The sequence below is a fragment of the Marmota marmota genome, unplaced genomic scaffold (assembly GCF_001458135.2).
Source record: "Marmota marmota marmota unplaced genomic scaffold, marMar, whole genome shotgun sequence".
Taxonomy (NCBI): domain Eukaryota; kingdom Metazoa; phylum Chordata; class Mammalia; order Rodentia; family Sciuridae; genus Marmota; species Marmota marmota.
The window spans coordinates 4,901,178-4,923,299 of NW_025999900.1; the positions used below are offsets into that span (position 1 = coordinate 4,901,178).

The 22,122-nt window shown below is 40.0% G+C and overlaps 1 protein-coding gene across 4 annotated transcripts in view; it reads left to right on the forward strand.

The window, feature by feature from the left end:
* Fut8 (fucosyltransferase 8) overlaps window positions 1–1,815 on the forward strand; it is a 295,897-nt gene extending 294,082 nt beyond the window's left edge. For all 4 annotated transcript variants that reach the window (XM_048798521.1, XM_015490234.2, XM_048798520.1 and 1 more), the window contains one exon: window positions 796–1,815. In XM_048798521.1, the coding sequence (XP_048654478.1) occupies window positions 796–1,113 (318 nt within the window). In that variant the 3' untranslated portion in view covers window positions 1,114–1,815. The remainder of the gene's footprint in view (window positions 1–795) is intronic.
* Window positions 1,816–22,122: the final 20,307 nt, after the last annotated feature.

A 22,122-nucleotide genomic window follows, 5' to 3' on the forward strand; every position in this document is an offset into this window, starting at 1 on the left:
CTCAAGGAAGCTCAGAGTGTGGAATTTCATCTACATTCAGTGGACAATGAATATATTCTTTGGACAGAGGAGTCTTTTAAGCAGCCTTAAAGCTACATTAGTCAGGCATCTTCCTCAAAGGCTAGCTCAGTTTATGTCATCCCAAGAATGCTATTATATAAACAACACACTTAAAACTCTATAGAACATAAATGGCAGATGTATTTTAGCTCACTTGAGAATGCTTTGAAAAGTTGAAGTAATGATTTGAAAAGTTGAAGTGATGATTAACCTATTACATGAAAATCTACTGAAAAGGGTTCCAAGACAAAGTTCTGAGCAGAGAAGTTTGTGGGATTGAAAACAGGGAATAAAGGCAAAAGAACAACAGTATTCATATTAAGTATTTGTAGTCCTAATCCTAAACCTTAAATTCTAGGCACAAACTCTAGGTTACTCATTTTGTTTATTTTTTTAATCAGTGCCCAGCCTATATAACTGTGTAACTCTTAATAAATGCTTATTAAAATTAACTGGTTCATATTTTTAAATTACTTTGCATGATATATAGATAGCTCCCCCCACCTTAATTGTAATAATCTTTTGTGTACATTCTTTAAAAAGATATAAGCCCAGAAATGAAGAATGACTTATACCATCATCTGATAGCAAATGGATTGAAACCTTTTGACTAAAAGCCACTACTTCTCAACCCTCTCAGTATTTGAGTTCATGTTTGGCCAAGGACTTTCAGTTTGTTATGAAAGAGAGATTTTATATACTGTACTAACAAACTTTTTTCCATTTCTTTCCAAGGTCTGTCGAGTTGCTTATGAAATCATGCAAACACTGCATCCTGATGCCTCTGCAAACTTCCATTCTTTAGATGACATCTACTATTTTGGGGGCCAGAATGCCCACAACCAGATTGCCATTTATCCTCACCAACCTCGAACTGAAGAAGAAATCCCCATGGAACCTGGAGATATCATTGGGGTGGCTGGAAATCATTGGGATGGCTATTCTAAAGGTGTCAACAGAAAACTGGGAAGAACAGGCCTCTATCCCTCCTACAAAGTCCGAGAGAAAATTGAAACCGTCAAATACCCCACATATCCTGAGGCTGAAAAATAAAGCTCAGGTGTAAGAGATGAACAACCAAACTCAGTTCAAACCATTTCAACCAAGCTGTAGATGAAGAAGGCCCTGACCTAACAACATTGGTTAAATGGTAGATACCATTGGCACCAAGAGCAACTAGGAACTGACAAATGCTTCATTGGTGGAATTCCTCTTTAACAAGGGCTGCAGTGCCCTCAAACCCATGCACAGTACAATAATGTACTCACATATAACATGCAAACAGATTGTTTTCTACTTTACCCCTTCTATAAATATTATGTCCCCATGAAACAAACACTGCCACATTGTGTAATTTAAGTGACACAGACATTTTATGTGAGACTTCAAACATGGTGCCTATATCTGAGAGACCTGTGTGACTTACCAAGAAGACCTGAATAGCTCCATACTGTGGAGAAGTTTATTCTTAGCCAGTGGTGGTGTTGTGACCACTGAATTCACTCCAATCAACAGATTCAGAATGAGAATGGATGTTTTTGTTTTTTTTTTTCCTTTATAAGGTTGTCTGGATTTTTTTTTTAAGTAATTGCATCAGTTCATCCAAGTCATCATTAATAAGTGAAGGATACATCAGAAATTAAATATTCACTCTCCATTAGGAACTTTTGTAAAACAATGCCATGAACAAATTCTTTAGTACGCAATGTCTCTGGACATTCTCTTTGATAACAAAAAATAAATTTTAAAAAAGAATTTTGTAACGTTTCTAGAATTTTGTATCACTGGGTGATGCGGTGATCAGCTTTATAATAGAAAACTATGTTTTTCAGCTGCTTTATTGTTTCTGATTCAGTAATCAAATATTAACTAAAAGAGACATTGGTCCATTTTAATAATGAAAACTGATTTTAGTTGGTGCACATTACAGTGGCTAAGAACATTCTTTAGGAGCTTTCTTTTGGACATTGTTGGTTTATTTTAATTGAATGAAATACTGATAATCTATGCTCCCAGAGGAAATAGTACCTCCATTTCTATAACTAACCATTTCAGGTTTGTTTGCTAATCTTTCTTAGTGTGGCTTTTGTCAGTTTCTGTGAATTGGGTCCTGTTTTTTTTATCCAGAAACCAAATTATGCCCTTTCCTATAATGTCCTGCTTGTAGAAATATAAGGAGTCTTTGGATGGGAAGATGACTTTTTCTGAAATGTGTATCTCATAGTATGCAGAGTTAATCTGGTGAACAAAGGAGAAAGGGACTAGCATTAGACCCAAAATTTTCTCTTACAAATTATCTCTATCCTTTTAGTAATATTATGTTGGAATCACTTAAGAAGAACTTTTCTACTAATAAAAACACTCCCTATTTGTATGTAGCCTGCCTTCTATAGATCCTTGCAGGAGTGTTGCATAGCATATGTCCTACCTTCTAAAAGAAAAATGTGGTCCATGTAGTAACCATTATCAGGCCTGGTGTTAAGTATCACGGATTTCAGACAGAAAAGCTCAGTTAGCTCTGACTTTTACAACCTTACTAAGTGAAAACACCTTCCTACCAAGTGTCCCTAAATTCTTTTCACCTCTTGAGTCAAGTCTTCCAAAATACAAAAAATAACTACTTATAGTGTCAGTGAGCAGTTTTCCATTTAGTTTTAGTACAAATAAAAATCACTTGAAACAAAATCTCTGAGCAGAGGTAATTTCAAATATTATTCTCCAATTTCCATCTCACATGAAATCAGAACGTCAGTAACTATGGGTCTGATTTATGCCTTTGTACAAAGGTAAATTGAACTCTTTTATCTAGATCTAGTTCCTCAGGTGAAGAACAGAAATATGAAGGAAATACGTGAAGGAGTAGGTCTCACATGGAGGTAAAGACTAGTTTTAGATATCTTTCAGTAGAATTTATTTCCTCATTCCCCAACTGAAAGTCTTATTTATTTCTCAGGCTGGCCTTGAAATTGTGGTCCTCCTGCCTCAGTCTCCCACATAGCTAGTTTTATACACATGAGCCACTATGCTTGGCTAGAAAGAATTTCCATTTAATTCTATTTCCTTGCTGAGATTTCTTCTTTTAATTCACTGCAAGCTTGCTTTCCTTTATTGAACATAGTGATAATTACTTTAAAATCTTTTTCTGATATAGTCAACATCTGAATAATCTCAGAATTAGTTCCATTATTTATTCTCTACAGAATGGGTCTGTTTTTTACTATTGTTTTCTTTGTGTCCTTCATATGTTGAGTAATTTTAAATTGAGCCCTGAATATTGTAAATGTTGGTATTATGGATTCTGTTATATTCCTCTGAAGAATGCTGATTTTCTTTTTTATGTTAGCAGGCATTAACTTTATTGGACTCAACTTGTAAACTGTGTCTTGAGCAGCAATTCAAATATCAATTCAGTTCTTTTATCTGTAACTGGAATCTGTCCTGCACATAACTCAGAAGTCCACCAGAGATTTGAGTAGAATATATGCACAGAATTTAGGGCACTCCTTTCTCTTTGGTTCCCTTTCCTCTCACATTTTGCAGCAGCTGTACTTGCTCTGTTTCAATGGAAGACACCACAGAAAGAATGCAGTTTTCTCTCAGACCCAAAAGTATAAAAATGGGACACTCACCTTGTGCCATTCTTTCTTTGCATATTTCAGCCTCTCTCCAGAATTTGCCTGATTTTTTGTTCCATCTTCAGTATCTTCAAGTAGTTTTTCATATTGTTAAAAGTTTATAGTTGTTATCCATTAGAAGATTGGCTCAGTAGGCACTTACTTCACATACAGGAAGTGAAACTCTGAGGAAGAGACTTAAAATGAAAAAAGAAAAAGGAGAGGGGAGGTTTAGTCCTGTGACAGCCTCTGTTTAGTAGCCTCCAGCAGGCAAAAGGTGTGAAGGGCTAAGTACTACTGCTGACCACTTACCTGCAAATCAAGTATTGGTAATTTCTTCTATACACACTGCCATTTTGGAAAGGCTGACATTTCTTTCCCACCATTATATTTTCTCCATGAGGACCTGGTACTTAAGAAGCCTACATTAGGGATAGATTAGAAGGATTTGGATCTTTGTTATATAACCCATTTTTGGAAAAGACGAAGAACTACATTATTAGCCCAGGCTCATTGAATGTGGGTAACAGCATCCTATAGACTTTTCTAACTACAAAGCAGTTAGAAAAAGTCATACTGAGGCTTTCTTGGTCCTTCCACTGGAGTCTGGTATAGTGCTGACCTGGGTACTGAACCAGCTAAGTCCAAGCCTGTTGTGAAAAGGCTCTCAGCCCCACTCCAGGATTTTATTGTGTTCCAAATGAATAAAACTAATTGCTTCCTTCTTTGAGCTTTAGTTTTTCCTGCTATTGCCAAGCTTATTTAGTATATTCCCTCTTACTAGAGTTGAGGAAATGATTAGCCCCAGCTTGTGAGGGAGTTGAAGTTTAGAGAAAAAGCATGTATAAAAAATGACCTCCCAGAATAATTATTATCATCACTTAATTCTGACAGAATATAATCACCGTATATTCAGTGGGGGGAGGGGGATATTGGGGTAAGTGGTGCATCTTAAGGAGTCTCTGCCTCATTGAAAGTAAATCTATCTTACATAGCCATGGCCAACTGTCTGATATTTCATTTGTGGTCCCAGAGACTACAGTAGGGTCACTAGGACTATACATAGTAGTAGATGTGTGGCTTGGACATTGAGGAAATTGGGAACTTGGCTATAACACCTTAATTTATGCCAGATACAGACTAAGGAATTTTTTAAGTGCATTGCCCTGAGGGGAACACAAAGGACAACTGACTTCTATCCTTACTGTTTCATGGTAGCAGTCTCCCTCATGGAGGCAGAAGAGTTGATCCAGGACCCTTGGCAGGGAATAGGCAGGCCTTGGAAACTTCCCTGGTTTGAGCTGTCCTTTAGCATACTAAGTTGCTTCTCAGCTCAGGATAAGCCAGCCAAGCAGATATGCCCAAAAAATTGGGGCTGTCATTGATATTACACATATTTGAGCACTAGTCCTTTGTGGGTTAATTTTTTTGTTCTTTATACAGGTCAGAGTCTCTGGCTCAAGTACCTGCTGAGTTATTCAGCCTTGTCACCTCCAGTCCAGTTCAGTTGCCACCTGCTTTCTCCCCTTTTAATCCTTATGACTACCTTGATTTTGTGTTCCTCCTACCTTTACGAGAATAATCTCATGTACATGGTTACCTTATACTATTTCATCCCCCTTGTAGTTCCTATCCTCATTCCTAACATAGATGATAGTTTTGTCACTGGCATCTCTATGATATTAAAGGGAACCAGACATTCCCTTAGAGAGTTTTAGGTAAGATATTTGTAGACCTGAGTCATAATGAACCTAGGCACTGTGTAGTCATGTCCTCTTAAAAGATTTCCAAGGTTTTTAGATATTAATGTTACTACACTTGCAGGGAGCATGGCTAGGCCATCTTTTATATTAAATTGTGTCAATCTGGACAGACCCTGTGTTTTTTAAAAAGCAGTTTATTAACCATGACCATTCGGTGTTTTGGGAAGAGAGCCAGAAGAATTTGGAGCTCTGCCTGACTTCCTGCCATCAGTAACTGTTCTCTCTAACCTCTTCTCCCACATCAGTGTCCTGCAGAGGCTGTTGTTCCCTTACTGCCATTATGGGTAGAGAAAAGGCCATGAGCAAAAGAAAAACACAGAATGTTTGTCCATAGCTTAGCTGTGTGAGAGCATCTGTGGAGGCTGGGAATGTGCAGCAATTTGTGCAGAGGGCACAGAAACTTCAGACTGTGGGTGTGGTGAGGAGCCTGAGGAATGGTGGCACTTTGAGTTCCTGGCTAATGTTATGTACTCCGGAGTAGATCACAGCTGCTAAGAATTCCTGGCCCAGCAAAGCAAACAGAGAATAGTGTGTGTAACTGCAGAAGACCCAGCTCTCAGTTCTGTTTCCCTCATTGTAGTGGTGACACATAGGTTATGTCCCTGAATCTCAGATTCTCATAAGAAAAATCAGTAGTACTCACTGAAGGTGATTGAACTGGGAACCAGTCTTCTGATTTTGAATGTGCCATTAAATGTGGACAGACCAAACTGTTTTTCAGAACTTCACTTTTTTTCACCTATGAAATGAATTTTTTTTAATTGGTTGGTTTATTTCAGGGTTTGCAAGTTTGATGGTCTGATAGAGCTCTACATAACTAATAGGGGTAGCTGCTATTCATCCTCAACTGATTGTTGTCCTAAAGATAACATGTTGCCAGATCTTTATTTTTCCAAACAAGCAAAATCTGTTCTTTACGCACAGTCTTTAGAAATTATAGCAAATCATTCAAAAAATGTATAAAATATATAGAACAGTAAAGGGCCCAAATAACTGTGGCTACTTTGGGTCCATGGTGCATTAGTTTATAACCTGGACAAAATGAGAAGGTTATTTTCTAACTTTAAGATGATTGTTTCTCTAGGAAGGATTGGTGAGGTGGGTAACAGGGTAATAGTTGTACCATACTTCCAAGTTCAGTGTTGGAAGTACACAGTGTTGAAGTTCTGTTGCTGCACATACCCCAATTTGGGGGGCATATCTGCTTGGCTGGCTTATCCTGAGCTGAGAAGCAACTTAGTATGCTAAAGGACAGTTCAAACCATGTGCCCCTCAGACTCATAACAGGGTAGATAACTTCCAAGTTCTTTTTCAGCTTAATTAACAAGCTGTTTAAACCCACCTGTTTATATTTGTAAATTCTTTTGTTTGCTTTCTTTTCCACATTTTTTTCTGGTAAATCTTTCACAAAAATCACAACTTAGTTAAAACAGGAAAGAAAAAAAAATTGAGAAATTTCCTTGGAGGCCAAGAGCAGGGATAACACCCCACCCCCACCCCGCCCTGGGACTATATCTGACCTCCCTCCCCAGTCCAAGAAATCAGAAGAATGGATATCAATAATGAGTCCCTTCTGGTCTGTTTCATTTTTTAAGTAAGAGCTACAAACAATGGAATTACTAACATAACTCACAATTGATTGGGATGTGCTGGTTGTTCACAAAGGCCAAGGAGGAGAACATCCGACTTGTGTTAAGGTTAAAGAACAAGGAGTTCAAAATCAGATTGCTCTAATTTCAAGTTTTGGCTTCATGCTATTGAGTATCAACAGGTTAAATCTAACTGAGGTTATTGTCTTTCAAGAATCTCTTGATGATTCAAATTAACCAGAGTTCCTTAAGCCAGTAATTAGCAAGCTATGCCTACTCCCTGGGTGATTTTGTTTGTTTGTTTGTTTTGTTTTTTGATACTGGGAATTTAATCCAGGAACACTTTACCACTGAGCTACATTCCCAGCCCTTTTTATTTGTTATTTTGAGAAAAGGTCTCACTAAATTGCTGAAGCTGGCCTCAAATTTGTGATCCTCCTGTCTCAGCTTCCTGTGTTGCTGGGATTACTGGAATGTGCCACCTCACTCAGCTACTACCTGTTTTTTTAACAAGTTTTATTGTAACAGAGCCATGCCCATTCACTTACATATCATGTATGCCTCCCTTCTGGCTACAATAGTACAGTTAAATCCACAATGTCTAGAATGCCAGTTGTACTATCTCATGAAATCATATGCTAGAGCTCCACTATTGTGGTGTGATCTAGTGAAAAGAACATTATATTTGGAGTCAGTAAACCTGAGCCCTGCTTCCAGCTCTGAAATGGACCTTCTGATACCTTGGCAAGCCACAAAGTCTTTCTAGGCCTTTGTCTTCTCACCTTTGAAATAGAGGCAGCTTTTAGCTCTTTTGAGAAACAAGACATACGATTGCTTTATAAAGACCAGCACCTCTGCAAAATCAATTTTCACTCGTTTTGAATAATTTTTGTAGTTCTAGAACTACAGTATGTCCTGATGAAAACGAAATCCATTTAGGAGTAACTAGAAAGATGTGCACTGACGAACTTCACTGGAAAGGCACCATCCAACCTAAGAAGGTTTGCACATTTGAACTAACCGGAGCACTAATAATAAAGGCTCACAGCTACTGATCTACTATGTGCCACACTTAACATGCACTATCTCACATGCAGGTTCTAGCCTCCAAGCAATCTTGCCCTTTTGAAGAGTCAAACCATGTGACTCACTCCCTTTATCCTTAGGGTATTTGATTATTTGAAGTTTGATCATAAAGGCTAACTCTAAGAGTGAACTTCTCCAACAATTTTGGAACTAGTATTTTATGCTTCTCTCAACTCACCTACTGCCCACATATATAACAGGAAATAGATGAGCAGGTTGACAAGTAAAGATTCTGTGGGTTGACAGGCAGCAGATGCCCCTGGGCTTGGTAGACATCTGCTTGGGCTCACTCCTCCTCTGGGCCTCTGTTTGCCTGCATTCATTGGAAGGTGAGTCCAGGCAGTGCATTCATTGAAAGTGAGTCTACTCCGAGCTCAGCCTGCTATATACTACATAAAGATGCCAAATTATAATAAGTGCTACTTAAGCTATCACCAGCCCCAAAATGCAGGAGGAACCCTGGGTGTGGTTTCATTTACCTTAAATAAGATATACCTCCCCTCCAGAAGCAACTTCCCCATGTGTACTTCAGAGAACACACTGTTTAAGCAGGTGAATATTCTGTAATTGATGTTGAAGTAGAAATTATATATGTACTTAAGGCACATTGTCCTAATATGCTTTAGTTTTACTTAATGATGACTTGTCTAATTTGCAAGCACACTTACATTTGAATTTCACACTCCAGGATTCTCCAGGATGAAAGGAGAGAAAGGAGATAGAAGATGCAGACATTATTTTATTCCTGTCTTTGTCTGGCTTGCTTTGATGTCGGTGATACATGACAGGACATCTGGGGCAAGGTTAGTGACCCATTAAGGTATCCTGAGCTCTGAAGAGAGAGCTTGGAGCCAGAAGAGCTGTCAACACTTAGTTTCTTTTTTATTAAGATTCTGCCTCTTAAGCCCTGGAGGCCACTTATCCTTCCCACTCCCAAGAAAAGACAGAGTTAAAGCCTGAGGTCATTGCTTAGTGGAAGCCCCAGGAGCTGACTGAGCCTGAAAATGCCTCTCTTCGCCTGTCTCCTCTCAGCAGCCACTCCATTATCAGGCTTCTCTCCTGACAGGTAAGCTCCAGCTCCTGAATACCCACAGCTCCTAAGCTAGAGTGGCTCTCACAGGAGCAGCTGCTCAAGGAAGAGTGAAGATGCTAAAGGAAACCCACTGGCAAGACAGGGAGGTCAGGGAAAGGAGGTTATTGTGGTCACCTCAGCTGTTTGGAGGGTGTGTGTGTAGATCCCATACTGGAAGTCAGGATACTAGCCTCCCAAAGAGTTGTTTTCCCTTGGCAGGGAGGGTATTTTTCCATATTGTATTAGTGCATTATAATTATACATAACAGTGGAGTTCATTATTACATATTTGTATGTGCACATGATATAACAATATAATTTGGTCAATATCATTCCCCAGTATTTTCTCTTCCCCTCTGCTCTTCCCCTGTCCTGGTCCCTTTCCTCTAATCTTACTGGTCTCCATTCAATTTTCATGAGAACCCCCCCACCACACACACACACACACCTTTGTTGTCCTTTTCCTCTCTTGCTTCTACAGATGAGAGAAAAGAGTTCTATTTTCTAATTGTGATTAGTCTGTCTTAATAAGCTTACTCTATAAGCTCCTCCTCACTAGCTGCAGTTTTTAAAGACAAAAATTTTATCATATTCTATTCCTAGTGCATGCACACATAGTGACTGGCACTTCATGAGTTCTTGAAAATGCACTATGCTAAAATAATTACAGATTTAATGAGGGTCCCAAGATGAGGATGAGGTGAAGAGTCTGAGCTGGGTCCAGGGCATCTCTGGTAGGCATGGTTGTGGAGCTGTGGGAATTCAGGGCATGCAGAGGAGCAGAACATGCAGAGCATTTACATTCCTGGGACTGTGCTGGTTCTTTTACAACACCTAACTCTCCTAGAAGTTCAGTGGAGTTAATTCTTGTTAGTCCTTTCCCCACCACATAAGGAAACTGGATTTAAACAACTTCTATAAGATTATATACCTAATATGTCTGAGGAAGGATTCTATCCTGGGTCTGACACCTAAGCTTGTGCTCTTTCCACTGTCCTTGCTGCTCCTAGTGAAGCAAGTCAAATCTACACAAATACCACTCCTCCTCTCTACCTGCCCTTGTCTTTCTTCTTCCATATTAGCCTCTCTAATATTATTTTTCTTCCTGAGTTGGCTTATTTATCACTTGGCCATGTCTTCTTATTAATGTAACCAGAACTTAAACATTATGTATCCCCATTGCCTCATTCGCCAGCACGGTGCTGAGCACTTATGAGCATGGCAATTAGACTGAGCTCAAAGGGGCCATAACATCTGCGTCTTCATCTGCTTTCATAGGGAAATGGGGTGGAGAGGAAAGGATGTGAGATGGAACAGTGTAGCAGAGGTGTGGCATGTGCATGATGGAGAAGAGACCAAGGTGGGGGGTGCAGGATGAAGCTGCCACCAGGTACTTTTCTCCTGGTACTCGGCCTTGACTCAAAATGACATGCTTGAAACCAAAGGCTCTGAGCCTCCAGGAAGACACCAAGTACATTTCTGCTAAACAGACTCTTCTATCTTGTTCATGTGGCTGATCTCAATAGCAGCAGCAGCACCCACTCACTTATTGAGTGCCTACTATGTGCTTTACACATCTAATCTCACTTAATACGCATAATAATTCTATGAGCTGTGTTAATGTGTTTTATGGGAAAGGAAACTGAAACTCATAGAATGTAAATAGCTGCTCAAATTCACACAACTAGCATGTGACAGAATAAGGAGAAAGGGCAGGAAAATCTGAAAATGAAGTAAGAGGGGTTGGGGTGAGGAGAAATTGCCATCAGGATAAGCCTCTCAAAAGTATCTGTCTGTTTGGGCACCTGCCCAGGAGAGTTGGAAGAGTAAGGGAGCAACTGAATGAGACCCTGCCAAATCACCTTGTGGCCTAACTGGAAAGGAAGATCTCTAGGTCCCAAAGGTTAATGCTTGGATCCCTTCCTAGCTTCCCAAAGATGCTTCAAAACTGGCAGAGGTTGTCCTGGGACTGGGGTGTTTATCCTCAGGAAAAGGATTGACCTTGGGCATAATCTCCCTTGTGTCTCAGTTTCCCCATCTGTACAGTGGAAAAAGTTATTATACCTATTTGATTGGGTTTTTGTTTGTTTGTTTGTTTTTGAGATGGAGTTTCACTAAATTGCTGAAGATTTCCTCAAACTTGCAATCCTTCTGCTTCAGCCTCCTGAGTCACTGAGATTACAGGCATGTGCCACCATACCTGGCTGCATACATGATTACTTAAATCTATTTTTTCTGGCTTTCTTGAGGTATAATTAACAGATAAAATCATAAACATTTAAGGTATACAATGTGATGCTTTGATATACATATATGTTATAAAATGATTATGGTGATCAAGCTAATTAAGAGATCCATTACTTACCATAGGCTTTTTTTTTCTTTCCATTTACCTCCCTTTTTATGTGTGTGTGGCAAGAGCATTCAAGATCTCCTCTTAAAAAATTTCAAGTGTACAGTACATTATTATTAACTATGGTCACCATGCTGTATATCACATCACCCAAGCTCATCCGTCTTACGGTTCTTCCATCAAAATCCCATTTTCTTACCCCTCAGTGCCAACATCCACCTACTCTATGTTTCTAGTTTGACTTATTTATTCCACATATAAGTGAGATCATACAGTATTTGTCTTTCTTTGTCTGGCTTATTTCATTTAGCAAAATGTCCTCTAGGTTAATCTTTATTGTCACAGTGGCAGGATTCCATATCATGGCTATCCTGAATAATGCTGCAACGAGTTTCTGCACAGCAAAGGAAATATCAACAACATGAAATGGTAACCTATCAAATGGGGGGAAGGATACTTGCAAACCGTGGGTCTGACAGAGGGTTAATATCCAAATATACTATAAAAAAACTTACATAACAGCAAAAAAAAAGAATAACCCAATTTTAAAATGAGCAAAGAACATTTTTCCAAAGAAGACATATAAATGACCAAGAGAGGTATGAAAAGGGGCTCAACACCACTAATAATCAGGGAAATATAAAGCAAAGCATAATGAGACACCTGTTATGGTGGATGTCATTAAATAATCAAACAACAGCAAGTGTTGAGGAGGATGTAGAGAAAAGGGAACACTTGTATATTGTTGGTGGGATTGTAAATTGGTACAGCAATTATAGAAACTGAAGATTGCTCAAAAATTAAAAGTAGAACTGCTGTGTGACTCAGCAACCCAGCTTCTGGTATACATCCAAAGTAAATGCAATCTGTAACTCAAATATCTGCACTTCCATTTTTGCTGCAGAATTATTTACAATAGCATGCATAATTATGAAATAATTGCATCAGCAACATTTTATATTCTACAAAAGAGAAGTCTGTGGCCCTTCGTGACCATAGCAAGGATTCATTGGCTAAATGTTAAGGGAATTAATGTGCTTAACACTGTTTATCCTTCAGGATATAACAGGGCTCAGAATTCCCATTTCAAGATGAAAGAATATACAGTCTTGAATTTAGCTGCTAAAAACAACTGTGGAAAGCAGTAATTTATTTCACTGATTAACTCTTCAAACTTTTATTATGTGGACCTATATATTAGCACCTAGATTAAGTAGATAGATAAATACATCACACTTTATTTCAAGGGGATCCCAGTCTTATAAGGATAGATCAGATTGTTATAATTCATTTTTATATTTAAGGGCTATACTGGAGGTATATGTGATGTGTACAACTTATTCTGGAAGCATCATGGAAAGTACAGTAAATTCACAGAGGTATAGAGACTTCCAAAGAGAGGAGGAACCTGGACAGATGAAGCTTATTTTCCACATACTTATAGATGAGACAGAGGTCAATTGGAGCTTACCAGTGACTTGTCTTGCTGATTGTTCTGGCTGACTTTTGCATATCTTTGATCCCTGGCACTGTCCAGATACTTGACTGTCATGTTCATAGCCCAGTTGTGCCAGGGCAGTGGGATAGGTTGCTGAAAGACCAAAGAAAGTGCCTAGAGACAGCATGCAAGTCATATGATTTATCCGCATAAACTTACAGATCAGTTACTATTCCGAGAAGAATTCAGTGTCAGTGGGCTGACAGGCTCCCCATCCTTCAAGGTGCTTCACCAAGCAGCACTTTCCATCCCTCATGGTATTTTGACCAGTGTTGGCCAGCTAGATGAATGACATGTATCCACAGTGGATACATGTCATTCATCATTCCATCAGTTCCACACCCATCCCAACTCAAAAAGGGGTTTTATATGTTAGGTTGCAGAAGCAGTGACACCATCAGTGTTAGCCTGCTTATAAGTAGCTTGTATGATCAGCATTCAAGGAGAAACTATCCTGGTGTACATGCAAGAAAGTAATTGTTTACAAAAAACACTAACTTGCCCAGGTTCCCAGCATGCATAAGAGAAAGCCTGTGTCCTTCAAGACAATATGTATCTGAACATTCTGACCTAGGCTTGCTCTCACTGTTCCCTTAACCTGGCTAGATTTTTGGAAACAAAAGGGGCATTGAGGGACATGGTGTTTCACTGTCCCCCTTTTCTTTAAGGATGATGCACTGACACATGGTAGCTGCTGTTTTAATGTTGTTTAAACAATCTCATTATTACCTAAGAAATGACCCAATGCTGTACCTCATAGAGGCACACTGGCTTTATAAGTTTTTGTTGTTGTTTGTTTGTTTGTTTTTAGTGGGGGACCAATGTTGGTCAAGCTGGGGAGTGAAGTCGGGAAAGTCACTGTTAGAGGTTCCAAAATTAAAACACTCTGGGATTTCAAAGAGGCCGCTTTCAGGCCCCACTTCTAGTTCTGCCAACGCTGGTGACTTGCAGAAGCTTACCCAGAAATCAGTGCAGACCTCAGTCTGCTTTGTGCCAATCCATCTGCCCCCCAATGCCACCAGAGAAAAAACAACTTCTGCCTTAAATCTCACATAAGCACTTCTCATTGGCAGGATATACCCAGAATTGTAGAGGAAGACAGAGCCTCAGAAACGTGGTTGAAAACTTCTATCCTGCCAGACAGAGGAGATCTGGGGACAGGTGTGGGGATGCTTCTGCTGAACTGATGATAACACAGACCATGTGGCTGCCCCAGGTTATTTCTGAAGAGGGAGACTTGCACACTCTGGGAGCAGCGAGCTCTACTTTCCCCACCTCTAGGAAGCTGTCATCTTCAGTCCAGCATCCTCCTGTTGGAACAGTGCAATACTGATAATGTTCCACCCAACCAAATCATGAAAGCCCACTGTTTAGTTGGACACATCCAGTGTGGGGTGGAAGAAAGAACTCCAGTCCTGGAGGCAAACATACTGAGTGTTAGTCTCAGCTGTACCATTTATGAGCCATGTGAACATAAGCACTTATTTACTTCTGAAAAAAAGTGGGGATTATAAAATAAAGCTATAAATAAAAATACATATAAAATAATGTTCATGACAGTATTATAATAGAGAATTTCAACTGAAAGACTTTATACCAAAGGTGTAGTTATCTCTGTAGGTAATTAGGATTACAAGTAAGACTTTTGTTTTGTTTTGTTTTGTATGCATATATGTGAGTTTCTCAGATTTTCTGCACTGTGTGTTACTTTTTAAGTTTTAAAAAATTATTTTAAAAAGTACCTGGTAGGATTATTGAGAAAAATAACTGATACACTTTCCATAAATGATAGTTTCCTTCCACATCCACATAAAAATGATCTCATTTCATTTTATATTTTGAGTAAAACAATAATCACATTCAACATTTTTAAAATATGAAAGTGAAAATTCTTCCTCATACCTCAGACCTCCACTTTTGTTTTCCATAGACAACTAACACGATCAGTTTCTTACATATCTGTTAGAGAAAATGTGTGACTCTATAATGCTATGCATCCTTTCATTCCTTTTTAACACATGTGGTAGTATATTATACTACCTTTTATGCCGCTTTGTGTTTTTTTTTTAAATATTATTTTTTGGTGATCTTTCCATATCAGTATTTTATAATTTGGATTTTAAGTGTCTTCCAAAGACCCACGTAATAAAGACTACTATGTAGGTCATCCCTAACCTGTGGTGCTACTGGGGATGTGTGTGGAATCTTTAAGAGATGAGCCTAGTAGGAAGTCCTTTGATCAATGGGAGTGTGTTTTCAAAAGAGATAGTGGGACCCCAGTCCTATCCTTTTCCTCTCTTTCACTCCCTGATCATGAAGTAAACAGCTTTATTTCACCATACTCTCCTACCATGATATGCTGCCTTCCATAGGTCTAAGAGTATCAAGTTCAACCTATCATAAACAGTAACTTCTGAAACTGTGAGCCAAAACAAACTTTTGTTTTGTTTCATAAGTTGATTCTTTCTTTTGGTGGTGGTACTGGGGATTGAACCGAAGGACTTGTGCATGCTAGGCAAGCACTCTACCAACTGAACCATGTCCTCAGCTCCTATAAGTTGATTCTTTCAGGTATTTATTATAGTGATCTGAAACTAACACAAGAATATCCCGATAAAATATTTTAATTTATAGCATAGCAATATTTACTTAGCCAATCTACTATTGGTGGACATTTAAGTGAAGTGAGAGTAAAAGTGGCTGTAGAAACAAGGATGGCCTGCCTGTCCTTGGTCTCCTGGACTTAGAATCATCACCTTCCCCATAGGCTACAGTCACATCTAGTCTTTAGCTTCTAAGACTGAGGGCCTTCAGCAGAACTGGGATCATATCTGTACTGGTTATAGTCTTTTTACCTATTTCTTTCTTTCATTTCTCTTCTTTATTTCTTCTTTTCTTTCCTTTATTTATTCTTTTTTTTTCTTGGCAGTAACCAAGGCTGGCTTGGTTCTGAAGATACTCTTGTCTAGGCCTTAAGAGCTGATAAGCCAGGAGCCATGAGTTTGATCATCTGCTTTTCTATGAGTCTCTCTGTGTAGCTGTGTTGAGTCTCTTCTGCCACCCCTAATCTTTTGTCTGGAGAAGTCTATGCCCCATGAATCACAGAGCTCTTTCTCCTTTATATTTCCAACATCCTTTTTATCTCTTGGATAACCTGGATACATAAAGACTACGGTATTGTCACCTAACCTCACAGCTAGGTGATAAATGGCGTGTAGTGACAATGACAATGAGGAACCAGGTCAGGGGTGTGATGGTGATATAGGTGAGGTGGTGTGCCTTGTCCTGGTGGATGAGTAGGAATGTGGATTCGAGACTTAGATGAGCAGAGAGGAGCTAACTGCAAGTTTTCTGGACAGAGAATCATTTTGGGGATAGTTAGTGGGTAGTTAGGACCTAAGCCAATAAGTAGAGCCCTATCCTTACATGAAACCTGTAAGTAGACACTCCTTTTTGTCATGGTTAATTTCTTAATAAAACAGAATCAAATTGATTACCTGTTACATGCATTCTATTGGATAGTTTGCAATCTGTATTTTGATGTATACATTGAAATTTTGCCTTTCTTGCTAGAGTCTCTACCTTACGCAGACCCTTTTATTGCTATTGCCACAAACTTTTGTGGTCTTTCAGGGCCTGTAATATTTTCTTTTCTTTCTTTCTTTTTACTTTGCAGGCTCATTCTATAAACTGGAGGGCAAGTAATTGAAAGTCACAGTTTAAATCAGAGTAGTCACAGAAATAGACAGCTGATTGAGATGGCACATAGAATGTGCTTAATCAATGCTGCCTAAGCTGAACTGATCAGGGGCAATGAAAGCCCTCTGTGGAACCACAAGGTGTGCTATGTGCCCTTATTCACTGGAGATAATGGCCATGGGAACAATTATCAGCCTAATTTCTTTTTATACCAATGTAGATTTGATGCCTGGTAATATATATATTGTACCTTTAATGGCCTTTTAATGATGAAAAGGATCAAAAGCATTTTATATCTGAACCTGCACCATTAGTCTCCATTCCAGAAATTCACTGTAATTACTGCAGCTGCTTCTCTGATCCCTGCAAGAGCAACAAGTTCCTGTGAATGTATCTGCACAGTTAATCACAATCAGCACAGAGTCAAGTCTGACGCAGGTTCCGGGGAGTGGTTGCTGAAGGTAGAGAAAGGCAGAGTGGATGGTAGAGGGGGTGACAGTGGGAAGAAGTGAAAGGCTGAGTTATTCAGGGTCTGGAGTGTCAAGATCTCTATGCCCTGGTCCTCTTCTCTTTCTTCATAGAGAGTCCCAGACTTCCAGAAGGAAATATGAGATCTGTAATACTGATTGGAGAGAATATAAAGTTATAATGGGAAAGATTGAGGATTCATGATAATTCTGCTTTCTGTCCATTACATAATGAATGTTCTTCAGGGGTAGAGAGGATGAGGGACATGTGGCATGGGGTGCCCAGCAAGGGCGAGTAAGTGAATCTGGATATGCAGATTTTTGTGGGAGGGAGCACACAAGGAAAGATCCAAGGGAGATTGATGCTTCCAGGGAGGGGAGGTGCTCAGATGGAATGGTTAGTGTACTGTTTATTCTTTGAGTCCCTATTCCTAATGTCTTTTGTCTGCCTCCTCTGTGCCCTTGGAGGCTAACTTATGGACTGTATCACCCAGGCTGTCTTGCCCTCTGGCTTCCAGTTGGCTTATCCAAGGTAGAAAGAGAGAGGTCCGGGAGTTTCTTTTTCCACTCCCCTCCTGCTTACATGCTGCAGTTCTGGCAGAGGATGCATCCCTGTACAGTAATAGGACTTATCCAGAGGCACTTCTTCCATGGCTCTAGCTCTTATTGAGCTCTGAAAATATGGTTTCCTCTCCTTGTCACAGGACTCGGGGTGGTACAGGCTTGTCCTGTTCTTGTTAGTCCCTAGACACCTCAACATCCTTTATAGGTTCCAACCTTAATCCCACTTATGCCTTCATTAAATTAAAAATCTCAGGGCTGGGGTTGTGACTCAGCAGTAAAGTGCTCGCCTAGCACCACATATAAATAAATAAAATAAAGGTGTTGTGTTCAACTACAACTAAAACATAATATTAAAAAAAAACTCAGCTAGACTGTGCCTTCTGTTTCTTGTGGGATCCTGATTGATACAATGTGTATGTGAGAGACTGATGAATGCTTACTAATCCTATATCTGGATACACAGGAAGACCACATTTTCCCTTCTTATTTACAGTTAGGTAAAGGCTGTGTTACTCAGTTATGACAAATGGGATAATGTATGATACTTCCAAGTCTGGCCATAACACCTTCCCCCCATGTCCAACTTCATTCTCTTCTGTAGTAACAGTGGAAACTCTGTTTAAAGATGTAACATCTGAAATTGGAAGAAGCTTGGATCCCTGAGCCATTGCTTGGAGTAGATTTGTTCAACTGTGTTCAACTATGTTCTAAGGGATAAATATGCCTTCATCATATTATGCCATTGAGATTCTGAGGGTGTTTTGTTATAGAAATTAGCATTAATGAGCCTGACTAATGCAGTGGAGGTGCTCAATGAAAGGCCACTTAGAGTATTGGAGTATCTGAGGCATTAAATATGAGGCCTTGGATTTGTATAATCATCTCACATGGGTCAGACAGCAATGAGAATTCACAAAGAGCCTGCAGTGCTTTGTGAACAGAGCAGAATATGGTTGTTTAAATATAGGTTTCACCACTTCTAGCTATGTGATCTTGGACAGGTTACTTTTTCTTTTTAAGTACCCTCATCTGTAAAACAGGGATAATAATGCTTATCTCACAAAGTTCTTTTGTAAGCATATGATATATTTATATAAGACTGTAACTCATACTCAGTAACTAAGTTTCCTCTTTTTCTACTTAGCTGTGAATTCCAAACTCAGAGCCTATTGTGACTGGTAAATACTTTTAGTTTAGTCACATTTCCCAATATGGTAACAGAGGACAGTTCACATTATCATGAGTTTCTTGGTAAGTTAATTTGAGTACTGGCTAGGAAAGAGAATTTCCTTTAGGTCTTGTACTTGGACATTACCATTTTCACTTGTCTCCTTACTAGAGCCCCAACTCTGAAATTTGCAGGCCACCTAACACATAGGTCAGGCCAAGCAAAATCAGGGCTTTGGAGTCCCAGTCTCATCCCTTACTTCATGAATGAATGTGGGTCCTGGGGCTAGCAAGTATTTTAATAAATCAAGGATAAGGATTCCTCATGTAAACTTCATTCAGAGTCAAGAGGGCTTATCTATTCAGAGCTCAGGGCCTAGTGATGTGAGGATCACTTCTGGGTTCTGCAATAGATGCAAAGATAGATTCAACATCCTGCTTTAAGAGTTTACACTCTTGCAGAAATGAAGGTAATTTATCCTGATAAATAATCATAAGACAGAAGAGGATGTGATGAGCATGGAAGGCACAAATGGCTAAGAACTCAGAGGATGGGAACCTGCTTCTAACTGGAAAGCTCATGAAGCATTTGAGTGAATCCTGAAAGTAGGGCAGAATTTGAACGTATGGAGATAAGGAGAGGGTAGAATGTAGGATAGTGGGAGATATCCATGGGGACATGGAAGCTAGAGCACAGCTACTAGAAGGGGGATCAAGGGAAAGGGTTTTAGAAATGTTACCTGAGTATCTTCTGATGAGAACAGCAGCAGATCACGTGCCCTGGGATATAGCAGGGAAGCTGTGCCCTACATGAATTGGAAGCTGCAGAAGATGAGGTAAGGAGGCCAGTTAGACCTGCAGGTAGCTAGGTAAACCTTAGCATGGGTCCAGATTAGCCCAGAAGCTGTGAGAGTACAAAGAATGCTGGATAGTCCTTCCACGTGTGGTCATGTATCCGCTCTACGCCCCCCATGTCAGTCACTGTGGGGTGTGAATACTCAAAAGCACTTTTAGTCTCCTGGGTGCTTAGATATGACCTCAGTCAGGAATTAATTAAGGAAAGCTTGTCATTTCTAAACTCTTCTTAATGACATCACAGCATGAGCACAAGCACAAGCTGGGGTATCCTCCCTGGCCCTGTCAATAGCACCCCCAAAAAACACCAAAAGATATGAGCTTAAAGTTTTTAAGTGAAGATGTGGTCTGCTGTCCAACCTCATCTAACAAACATTACATGGTAATTCTAAATGTTGTATTTAAGAGTTTTATAAATACTACCTCATTCTATCCTCACATCAATCCTATGAAGTAGATACTATACTCATTCCTATTTTATAAACCAGAAAACAAAGCACAGAGATATTAAATGATTTCCCCAAGGTGATACAACTAATAAGTAGCCAATCTAGGATTTAGAAACCAAGAAGTCCTGGTTCCAGAATCCTTACACTTGACCATGACCTTATACTACTTCCCTGCACCACTGATTTCCCTTCTGCCCACTTGCAATGAACTACAGCCAAAGGAGAATTACTCTGGGATTTTGCTCATCCTCATGAATCAATTCTCTCAACTTGGCTCATGATGCTGCCCAAGGTCACAGTCATAGCATGAATCAGCCAATGCTGAACTTCACTGCCCCTCCCTGCCAGTTAACCCAGACGAGAAAGCAGGTAGGGCAAATGAATGAATTGAGGAGGGACAGATGGTCCTGAACTTACAGAATCTTTCATCCTGTCTTCAGAGTCACCAAGTTTATGCTGAGGTTCAGCATATCACTCAGGAAGAGGAAGATACAATGGCAATGCTTAGGTTGTAGAGAAGAGTGAACAAGACAATCATGCAAAGCACCAGGCACGAAAGCACTGACATACAACAACATACGCAGGTGCTCAGATGGCTCCTGTCATCTCACCAGGTTAAGGACAATCTCTTCACCTGATCCAGACTCAGAGGTATTCAGAAGCCTTGGGGTGGCTTTTTAGGGCCTACAATAGCCCAACAGTTTTTTGGGATGGAGTAACCTGCAACTTTGGGCTTTGCCACACAGAGATGTACTGTTATTGCAGTGTGTTGTGAACTGTGACAAAATAGAAAGGAGTTGTGGCTAGCTGTGTAGACTCTGGAACCAGGCAGCCTGAATTTGTCTTCCAGCTCTGCTGTCTACCACACAGCTGTGTGACCTTGGACAAGCTCACAACTTGAGCCTGTTTCACTATCTGTAAAACAAGCTGGTAATGATGCCCTCCTCATAAGGTTGTTGGCGGATCAAGTGAGGTAATATAGACAGTGTTCTTAAACAGTACTTGGCACATTCCAGGTAGTCAGTGAAGGTTAACAATTATTGCATACCTCTGGGTTAAACTAGTAAATTATTTTTCTTCTAGAAAGGAAAGCTGGGCAGCTTTTTCTTCTTTAGTGAGGAGAAAGAACTCACAAAATCCAGGAAAGGAGATAATCTAGATTCTGGGGTGGAAACTTCCCATCCCATGGAGATGTGGGGAGGGCCATGAATCAGGTTTCCAAGATGACGAGCCTGGCATCAAGAGACTAACTCATGGGAACCACACTGAGATAGTGCTCCCTCAAAGGCACATGTGAGGAGGGAAGTGACCTTTACCTGAGGCTTCTGGGGACCTCACAGAGTATGGCTGCCATGCCTTAGACTTCCTTGGAAACCACTGGGAGGCTCAAGGCTTCTGGCAACCCCTCCACCTCCTCACTTCGATTGGGAGGTTCACTCAGTAAGTCTTTCAACAAGGGCCAATAGGAGATGAGGCACATGAAAAGACACTGATAATCCATGGCAGTGTATATCATGTGGCAAAGAGGAACTGCAGTTTGGGGAACCTAGGTTCTGGTCCTGCCTCTGCCACTTATGGGCTGGTCAGCCTTAGGTGAGTCACTTTGCCTTACTGAGCATGAGTTCCTCATCTGGGAACTATCCACAGCCCAACCCCTCAGTACACTGGTTGACTCTAAGCCATATCCTCTCCAGTAAGTATGGAGACAATAATTCCACTAGGAGTTTCAAGAAGGGACAGATCCACGGGGCTAGAGCAGTCAGACATGAAGAGGTGAGCTGGGAAGATTTGTGGAGGCATAGGGACGGAAAAGTCCTCTTCTTGCTCCCATGGCCCTTTAACCCCATTCTTGACAGTAGGCAACCATTCATTGGACCAGAAGGGGA